Source organism: Kryptolebias marmoratus, linkage group LG11 (assembly GCF_001649575.2).
Source record: "Kryptolebias marmoratus isolate JLee-2015 linkage group LG11, ASM164957v2, whole genome shotgun sequence".
Lineage (NCBI taxonomy): Eukaryota > Metazoa > Chordata > Actinopteri > Cyprinodontiformes > Rivulidae > Kryptolebias > Kryptolebias marmoratus.
The window spans coordinates 116,141-126,651 of record NC_051440.1 but is presented as its reverse complement, the minus strand read 5'-3'; the positions used below and the strand labels follow the sequence as shown (position 1 = coordinate 126,651).

At 37.8% G+C, this 10,511-nt stretch overlaps 2 protein-coding genes across 7 annotated transcripts in view; both read left to right on the top strand.

Moving 5' to 3' along the window:
• The window catches only part of LOC108228422 (F-actin-capping protein subunit alpha-2), a 30,594-nt gene extending 24,656 nt beyond the window's left edge, over nt 1-5,938 (top strand). The window contains exons 6-10 of the mRNA XM_037978314.1: nt 153-232; nt 1,684-1,762; nt 3,398-3,469; nt 3,720-3,782; nt 4,805-5,938. Coding sequence (XP_037834242.1) covers nt 153-232; nt 1,684-1,762; nt 3,398-3,469; nt 3,720-3,782; nt 4,805-4,945 — 435 coding nt within the window. The 3' untranslated portion in view covers nt 4,946-5,938. The remainder of the gene's footprint in view (nt 1-152; nt 233-1,683; nt 1,763-3,397; nt 3,470-3,719; nt 3,783-4,804) is intronic.
• Nucleotides 5,939-8,656: 2,718 nt separating this feature from the next.
• The window catches only part of LOC108251676 (suppressor of tumorigenicity 7 protein homolog), a 113,631-nt gene continuing 111,776 nt past the window's right edge, over nt 8,657-10,511 (top strand). For 2 of the 6 annotated variants that reach the window (XM_037978397.1, XM_037978395.1), the window contains exon 1: nt 8,657-8,796. The gene's annotated coding sequence lies outside the window, so the exon portion shown is untranslated. Of the gene's footprint in view, nt 8,797-9,216; nt 9,548-10,511 lie in introns of all 6 variants that reach the window. The other 4 variants (XM_037978401.1, XM_037978398.1, XM_037978396.1 and 1 more) reach the window with 3 other exon arrangements.

The window sequence follows — 10,511 nt, the reverse complement described above, 5'->3', positions numbered from 1 at the left end:
GCTGCGAGGGCCGCCCAATGCTGCTTGCAGCTTTAATTCCTATTAAGCATTCTGATACAGGCTCCCTGCCCAGTTCTTACAGTTGCATGTGGTTCACCAGTAATTCTAATCTTAGACTGTATCTGTTCTCCCCCCCCCACCCCCCCTTTCAGATTTATGGAAAGACCATCGACGGACATCAAACCATCATCGTGTGCATCGAATGCCATCAGTTTCAACCCAAAAACTTCTGGTATGTTTAAAAGCCCAGTTTGTAGCTTATTACTGCTCAGAAATCTTAAAAACTGTAAAAAAAAATAAAGAGTTACAAATATTCAGTGTGTACAATATGTGTATAAACCCTCTGAACAATACATTACCTGACTGTAGAGAATTAGACTTTGGATCTTCAGAACTGTTGCTGAGCTGTTTCTGATCATGGATAAGAAGTACATCAATCCTCTTTGCTGCTGAGTTTAACTCGACTTAGAGGCTGTTAGATGTAATGATCCCACAACTCCTGGATGCAACGGCAGCCAGTGACCTCCCCATATCAGTACTCAGGAACATTGAAACTTACAGTCGTTCTTTATACTTTTTGTTTTTTTGGATGACTGTTGAGATAAACTGATTTATACTGATACACATGCACGATGCAAGTGTGTCAGTCAAGCAAGGATGTGGTTTTGAAGAGCAATCAAGAATAATTGTTTTCCACTCGCCAATTAAATCCAGTCAACTTAATTATAAAATGAAGTGTCTGCAAACAGCTTTGTTTCTACCGGTATCTACTTAAAGGTCTGACCTTGTGTATGAGACAACACCTTCCTTTTACAGCTCTGAGGCCATTCCTGCTATAGAGGTAGTGTTATTTGTTTAAGTAGTGATACCTGCTGATTAGGAGGAAAATTACAGCTAGTGTAGAGCTTTTTATTATTATTATTAATAATAATCAAGATGAAAATAAATAAATACTAGATAGGGTTTCATTCCCTCCCTGAACGAACACAACTGCAGCACATGTTAAATGAAGAACAGTAACCATCTTAAATGAAAATAGTCACTTAAAATTCTCCTCTAGATGTTTCCAACTCATAAATCTGAATAAGGTGGAGTGTAAAATCAGATTTTTGCTTTGCCTTTGTCACTGATGGAGCTTTTTTTATTGCATGACGTTGTACAATTATTTACTTTTTTTACATATCCACATATCTGAAACTTTATTTTGGTCCTATCACAACTGACATTCTGAATGAAACATGATATCTTTTTTCCCCTTTCATTTATGGTTTGATGTTGATGGGGAACACATTTGTCTAAAATGTCATGTAATTCTAATACTGAATGAATATGAAGTCAGTAAGTAACAAATAAAACCATTTTCATGCTCATCGTACAAATCACATTAAATCACATTACATTAAATGCGCCACAGTTTAGGATGCAGGAACATCCTGAGGTTCCTTACATTTCTCATAACAAACAAAAATCCACATTCGATCTTTTAGTTCATCTAAACTGGCTAACATGCTGAAAGTAAAAGCTTTATTTTCTGTCACAGACCGTGGCACATACCAAGGTTCAGCTTGTCTAAATTGATGAAATGTTTATAACAAGTAAAGGAAACTTGAGAGGATTCATTGTTCAGTCGTGACTGTGGGAGGTGTAACTGCAGACTCTTTGCCTCTCTGTGTCTTTGCTCAGGAATGGACGCTGGAGGTCAGAATGGAAATTTACCGTCTCACCCTCCACCACTCAAGTGGCAGGAATCATGAAAATCCAGGTATTTGGTTTGAATCTCTCACTCTGTGAGAAAGTTGACATGTTTGTTGGGCTGTTTGGGACTATTTGTATGCAGACTGCTGTTGAGAAAACAGTTTTTAGTATTCACTCCTTTCAGAGGAATCTCACCTGGCCACTTAGTTTCTCTCACTGGATCTTTTGAGTTTGCAGAAAAGACGGACAAACAAAACGAGTCCAGACCAGAGTTTTCAAAACAAATCACACATTCAACATTCAGCTGAATGGAGACAACTCACCAACAAGAAGCAACAGCAACACGTTCCCAGTTGTGTCTGAAGTGATAACCCCTTCCACTTCTTTTTATACTATAAATCATACTATCATATCATGATGCCCTGGAACCTTCAGCCTCCCTCACCCCACTTACACAATTGTTCTTCGTGATTATTCTAACATAAGCTAAGCGTTACCTCATTTCACCAATCAAATCATTTAGTGATATCAAAGTTTGTTTACATTTTATCGTAACCTTCTTTTAACAATCAAATCATTTTAGCAATATCCAAGTTTGTTTATATTTTATCGTTGACTAAGTGTAACCTCATTTCTTAGCAATCAAAGTATCAAGGTTTGATTATATTGTACAGTTTGAACTGCATTACCATTTAGTATTTATACAAGCTTTAAATGTTTGCACCTTTGTGAGATCCCTTTGAATGAAACATGTTATAAAGCTGTAATGAGCTTTATAATGAGTTTACCAGAAATGAGAAATGAACACAAATCATACTTTACACTGCGTATAAATTTAGTGCAATGAAGAGTAACTTTTTTAAACTCCATTCATACATTTTGTTGTAGAAAGGACCTGGTACTATTTTGATACCGGCTAAAGTTCCAAACAGGCTGAGTGAGCCACAAGACATGAGGACAGCAGAACCCACAGAAAGGACTGATAACAGACCTCAGAACAAATTGGGACGTTGTGCTAAAAATCCTCAGAATCTTTTATTTTTTTAGTTAATGTACAACCAATCTGCATTTCAGGCCTGCAAAACATGCCAAAAACATAATAAAAATAAGTTGGATCAATAAGGCTTTTACCACTTTGTAATGTTGCCATTCTTTTTCACAACATTTCTGAAAAAAAAAATGTTAATGGGGCTTCTGACAGAGGTTTCCTGTTGTAATTCTCTCAGCTGTCACAGTGCTGTCTGAGCAATCAGAAATGGGAAACACTTTCTCCATTTTTGCATGCCAAAACATTTTAATGGGCCCTGTTTTGGAACTAAACTGTGATTATTAGGGTCTTTGTTTGCCAAGTCAGCACACAGCCTTCTAACAAAGAAGAATGTGAGGAAAATGTTTGTGAACATTTCAGTGTAAACAAACAAAATGTTAAAGGCAGATTATGCAAATCTGAGCTTTTTGTTTTTCCACAGCAGCACTGCTGCAATACTGACTTTTTTTCTCAACATTTCAACACTCATCTAGAAATTCCTAAACCAAAAATAGATCTTCCTCCTTGATGTATATTTTTTGAGTTATTTTAATAGATTGTCATATTGAAATGTAACAAAGACAGTATTTATTCTATTTTTTTTTTTCAGTAGAGGGTAAATTATTACTGATTTAAATATTTACAAAAGTATGTCCAACACCTTCGTCTTTGTAGGTTCATTACTATGAGGATGGAAACGTCCAGCTGGTGAGCCACAAGGAGGTTCAGGAGTCCATGTCCATTTCTGTGAGTTGATCTCCACATAGGTTTGCTCCAGCAGTTCGTACCAAACGTTGGCACATAAATCAAACTCAGTTTGAAGGGGGTTGTGCCTCTGGAAGATAGTTAAAGGTTATGTTGGTACATGTGTAAAGTTGCTGTTTTCAACAAAGATGAACAGAATGCAGATATTTTTTTCTGTTTTGCAGTTTTAAGGCAGTAGTTGACTCTGAACCTTCATGTGTTTTTTCTAAAACAAACTCTTGTCATGTTTTAGAATGAGGCTTCAACTGCTAAGGAGTTTGTTAAGATCATGGAGGCTGCAGAGAACGACTATCAGGTATGTCAGAAAGTAAAGAGGTGGGAAACTGAATTTTCACCTCAACCTTTTACTCTATAAGTGATGTGGAAACTCATTACTGTATTCATGTTTTGCTGTGACGTGTTTATGAAATTGAAGCATCTGGACAATCATCACACTGCACTCTCCATGACCTTTTGAACATGGTGGTACATTTGGAAAACCTCCAGTGTGAAGGCAGTCATAATTCTGTTACACTCTCAGTACTCACCAAATAGGGATTTTCTGATATTTTCCCATCCTCAAGATGCTCTCCTGTACCCTCACTATGCTTTATACATCAGCTGCATGTTCCAACAATGATCCTGTCACGTACACCTGTCCCATGTCCCACACCGGCATGCAATTTTTTTTTGAACATTGTCAAAATTCAAGTGACAAGACTGCAAACTTGTGCAAGGAAACTGAACCCCTGTGATGGTCAAGACATTCTGGAAACAGATACCACCTAACTTACTGGGAGCAGTGCCAGTGCCGTAGGCAGGATGGGACCATAACCTAGGCCTGAGACCAGTGTGGCCAGCCCTGCTACAGCCCCTCAAGTGTGAGCGAGCTCCATGTCATGGATATGCTGCTGCCACAATATCAAACCACCACCACATCACTATTGAAGCTTCATGCATGCTCAAAACCCTCCACAACTTATCACATATAATGAGTAACCCATCCAAGACCCTACAACAACCATATTCTGGCTGATTTATTTATTGTCAGAGTTTAGTTATCCAATGTAAAGGTGACCATACTCTGAGGTCATGTCTCTTTTTTGAGACTATCATATTTACTAATTCTTCTGCCTTATAAAGTGAGTCAAACTGCTTAATTTAGATGTGATATGAAAAACCGTCTGCCCAGACAATCTTTCAGAAAACATGATATCCATAATGTGTAGATCAATTTTTATCTCCTCTGGTCAAAATAATTGAGTTCAACTTTTAGGTGGGAAGCATCCTGCCTTTTTTCCGGTAACATCCTCTTTCCTTGTCTTCTGTTTCTTTTAGACCGCCATCAATGAGAATTACCAGACCATGTCCGACACTACCTTCAAAGCCTTACGCCGCCAGCTTCCTGTGACTCGCACCAAGATTGATTGGAACAAGATCCTGAGTTACAAGATTGGAAAGGAGATGCAAAATGCCTAAACAGCAGAGAAGAGTACAGACAGATCACCCTGACCCCCATTCCCTCCCAAACAATGTTGCATGGCTGGATAGTTGTAACGTCTTTGTACAATAATTAGAGCAAAAGGGCAAAGAAAGGTTCGGTCTTAGACATCACTTCCTTTCTTTCCACTCACACTGTTAACTCCTCTGTATATTGGATCTATGGTATATATTGGATCTATGGTAATAAAGGTTATTATATTTTGGGCAAAGTAACTCAAAGAAACATTGGAAGACATAGGAATAAGAACAAAAACAAACTTGTATGCAACAATCGTACATGACCGTGTATGAAATATCTTGTGTCAGTGAGACCACGCCTTTAATTTGATCTGATGGGGGAAACAAAATGGTTTAAATTCACAATTGTGGTGGGGAAAAAAACAAAACAAAAACATTTTTGGGAGATTTTTTGTCTTCATTTACAAAAAGGTCAAATATTACAGCTTAATCAAAGTAGTCCCTCCGATTTATGGTTCATGTCCTGTACAGTCAAGTACAAAAGCAAAACAAAATCAACATAAAACACACGCTCTTTTAACAAAAAGTCTTCATTGACTGGTATTTTTTGCACCATTGACAGCCACTCAGTGTTCTTGTTTCCTTGTTTTGGTACTTCCCTCACTGTCTGCCCTGTGTGTGAGATCTCAGTGCTCCTCGCCTCTCTGACTCGACTGTCTGAACCCTCACTCAGCACAGTGTTCTGACCACCTAACAAGGTTCATTAACAAGACATGAGTCGTTAAATAATGTGCATATTGTCCAATTTTACAATAAAATCAAGAAGTATCACTTTTTCCTCCAGTGCTTATTTTTATTAAAAACGGAACCTGACTGTATTATATTACCAAGGCACATTGTAATATATATACCTGTATGAAGCATCCTGTCTGTCAGTTCGGTGATTTATTTCCATGAGATTAATTGTAATTCAGTCACAATTATGTTGGATTAAACAACAAATTTTCTATTTACCGACTCACTCTTAATTTTTGAAACATTTTAAAATCAAAGACTCTTTATTGTTGACTGTACTTTAGTCCCAGGAGTCAAATGAAGTTGTCTTTGACACAGCGTTTGTAGCACACACTCCCATGCACTTATTTTCTTTACCAGCCAGACACAACAGTGAAAATAAGTGCATTTATGTATAATTGAGTTTGACAATATTAAAAAGAGATAAATCAATAATTCAGTGTATTTATTAAAATGTGTTTTTTCATAATATTCCCACAGTAATACCAGTTATAATAATACCTTTGCACCACTGTCGATTTTATATCACGGTGAGAATATTATGAAATTTTTGGCTAAGTGCATGCACTTGCAAAAAACTATAGACTTTCGTGTAAATATCCATGTAATGTGAAATTGTTGGCAGTGTAATACTCTAAAATAAAATTTACATGAACCACTATGAAATGTTGGTGGCTGAAGCAGCTTAAAAGCAGGGGTGTCCAACCCTGGTCCTCGGGAGGATACTGTTCCAACACACCCGATTTAAATCAATGCGTGATTACCAGGCTTCTGCAGAACATGAAGAGGTAATTTAACCACAGAATCGGTTGTGTTGGAGCAGGGAAACAAGTAAAACGTACAGGATAGTGGCACTGAAGGACTAGGGTTGGACATAATAGTTATCAATAGTTATCAGCTGTGACATCAGCCACAGAGCACAGAGTATGGGAAACAGGCAAAAGTCTTCGCCCAGGCAAGGCTAAAGGCTAGCCAAATGATTGCCAGTTTTTTTTTAAACAATATGTTTTTCATGCTTTTAAATAATATTTAATCTAATATTAAACCTCTGCACTTTGCATGACAGTTTGTTTAGTTTGCTGATGTTTTCTCAACTGAACAACTTCCGTATTACTACATGAATGTGCATGTGTGAAGCTCCTATCTATGCTCGCCATTACCCAGGACTGGATAAAGACTTCTGCCTCTTTCTCTAAACTATGATCTCTCTGACTGATGTCTGTCTGACAAAGCACTAACTGTTAACCATTAGACAGAACATCACTTCAAAGTTGACTGGACTATCTCTTTAAGACAGCTTCAGTCCACTTTAGTTATGACTGTATTCTGACTAGCCCTTAGCTCATCAGTCTGTCCGGATGTAAAATATTACTCTGAAGCAGGGGTCACATGTGGCTCATAGGTCTCCCTGGAGCTTTGACCAAAGTAACGTGATTGAATAATAATAAATAATTATACATATATACATATTATGTATATATGTATTCCCATCAGTGTCATTATTTATTATCATTCATTCATGTTAGTTTGGTCAAAGCTGCAGGGAGACCTATGTTATCAGAATGACTTCCATAAATATTATTTATGGAAGTCATTCTGATAACACCAAGAATTAGAAGGGTTTACCTTTTGGAAAAAAAATGAAAATTGAAGTATTTACCTTAATGAGAGGATGTATCAAATCACACTTAAATATTTAGCAAAGTGGTTTAATTTTTTTATTATTATTTTAAAGTGGGATACTTATATTAAATTTCCATAAATACAGAAAACATTCACACAGTTCAGTGTTCAGATTTGCTCAAAGCAAGTCTAAACAAACATAGTGTTTTCTTTTACTTAAGAACTTGATCTTTTGTTGTTGTTGTTGTACTAAGATGTAAAAATACTAATAACTGTTACCAGTTTCTTACAGATCTTTGGTTTCATAATGTCAATTTGATTTCAACAGCACATTTGAAACCAACACCACTGATCAAAGCACTTTACAGGCTGGTTGGTTGGAGCCGTCAAGAAAATAAATGCAATAAAATCCCATATAACAAATACAATAAAAACAGGCTAAAATCAAAGTATGAGAAGGAAAGACCACACCATAAAGACCTGATGGGACTCAAATTGAATTAAAAGCCAGTGTAAAAAAACAAAGTCAAGTTAATTTCACATGCTGTAGTTTTTCTAATATGTAGTATTTATATAACACTTACTGAGTTGTTATCTTTATTTCAAGCTTTAAGTGCAGTTTTTTGCAAATTGTATTTAGTGTGAAAAAGAGCATCTACAACACTATCTACAGCAGGTAAGATAGTTCTTTATTTTTTCACTTCAAAATGTCTGACTTTTGCCCTTAGGGTCCCTGATTTTACAGGACATTGTGGGCTTTTAGTTAAGAAGAGAAAAACTTAATCATGTCACAGCTTGGATCTGATTCATCCGATCAAAGGAGAAGTCCTCCTCCTGTCTTTGTATTCCTCTTTCATTTCATCTTTATTCAGAGTTCAGAGTATTTCAAACTGAAGGTTAGAAAGAAAAACACTGTTTCTACTAGGTGTCTTCACTTCATGATGCAACAACTGGCAGAAATCACGCAAGTGTCATAAAGTGGCATAAGTGGCATAAACACATCACAGGTCGCCCACAGAACCATACAATCTGGACTTCATCTATGCTTCATGTAGCAATGCACCTCAGGAGGCCATTAGTTTAATATTAATAATTATTATATTAACTAGAAGCACTCGCTGAACGTAAGTCACCAATCATTTGTTCTGTCTGACAACCTCAGCATTTCCTGAAAATGTCATCAAAATTCGTTCTTGTTGAGAAATCTTGTGCACAGACAAACAAACGCTGCTGAAAACATTTACCTCCTTGGCGGAGGTGACTGATAACAGGAGGAACAGCGACACCTGGAGGCCACGGGCGCTAACTCGCCGGTGGCGATCCCCCCGCCGTTAGCCGTTAGCTCGCGCTGCAGACACGTCCTCCAGTTTAGACACATGTTGACGCTGAGCAGGAAGAAATGTTAGCTCCGAACAGGACTACCACCGGCTTCCCCACTTTTACAGATTAAGGTAAGAACAAAAGCACACATTTCCTTAACCAGACCTAAAGGTGCCATTCACTGCGCTTCTACTTTTGTTTGCCTTAAAAAAAGTTTCCAGGCTTTGCAACAACAGTAGCCAGGCAGTTCATGTTAGCGGGGTTAGCTAGCCAGGTTTGTCTGCCTCTTTCTGTGCCAAAGAAAAGTGAAACTCCTCAAGTTTGGCAAATGTGGACTACATGTTAGTGCGACAGCTGGAAGGTTTCTAGCAAGCATGTTATTAGTTTTTCTGCCCGAGTACTGAAAGCCAGCTCCAAGCAGCAGAGCGTTGTGTTGTTTCCAGGCAGTGGTCTCCATCATGGGTCAGCAATGCTGCTTTTACTCTAGTCTTCAGTTTCTGTTGTGTCCTATATGTCCTCAAGCTCCTAATTTGCTGTTTTCTCATACAAAGGTCTTTATTGAAGAAAACTTGCAAGAGACCAAACTTTAGTGGCGTAAAGTGTGCTGTCAGAGCCACATTTGCAGGTCTCGGTGTGGACCCTCTGTTTGTCTTCAGAGATCTCTGCTGGACATCTGGACGTACTGTTTGCTTTCCCAGCAGCCACCGGTGAGACCTCTTTGACTAAGAACTGAGCTGCACATGGAAGAATGCGGACCTTTGTAGAAAGCCAGCTGCCTGGAGCAGGAGATACAGCAGTAACACACACACAGGCTGGATCAGGAGGCAGGCTGCTCGGTGTGGGTGTCGAACTGAAAAGTCCTGAGGAGACTCGTGGCTTCTGGTGAGGATTCTCGTGAGGATTCTGGGACGGGGTACGGGTGGCATGCTGCAGCTACTGCTACTGCTGCTGCTGCTGCTGCCTCTCACCTTGTCATTTGTGGAGGCTGCTGTCGCCATCTGAGCTGACAAAGCTCAGATGTGTCAGCAACAGCCACTGAAATTCATTTAGATTATTTCCAAATGATGCATTTATTCAGATTCCTGCAAAATGATTGTTTCATGCTGCGATGAGGCATGGGCCGCGATGAGTTTCTGATGACAGCCTTGAGCAAAATTGCCACGGTTTCACAGTATTACAGTATTAAAACAAAAATGCATTGCATGGTTTCTGCAAGTTTCATTTGGTTAAATTTACTACTTTTTAAAGACTATTATGATGTACATTTCAGACCTACATGAATTACAAAAGCAAAAAATTGTAAAATTGTGTCATTGTAACATTTCATTCAAAGTGACAATTTTTATTGCTTTTCATTTACATTCAAACCTAGGTAAAAATGATTTTAAAAATCAACAAACCAGTTTCATGAGCAGAGCAGCCAGATTGTTTTTAATGGGGAAGGCTGAATGTCTGTAAATAATTTTATTCTGACAGAACTGCTGCTTGATGGGAGTTTTACTTTTGTTACAGTGTAAAACCATCTGAAACCCTCAGACAGAATGACCACACAGAATGAATGAATGAATTATTTAATATTATTATTTAATAAATATTTAATTTAATATTTAATATATTTTCTTCTATCTTCTCTATCATTTCTATTATAATTGTATCAATGATTCATGTAAATATTTCATAACGTAGGCTACGACAAATTTATTAGTGTTGACACTTTGCATACATTCAGTTTATATAAGTGATAAATAAGAAGAAAAAAAAACTATTTTGCGAAGAACCTCCGTTTTGCGACATGACGCTGCTTTACGTGTGGGTTTGCGACACGCTTTACGGCAGCGGCTTTCTG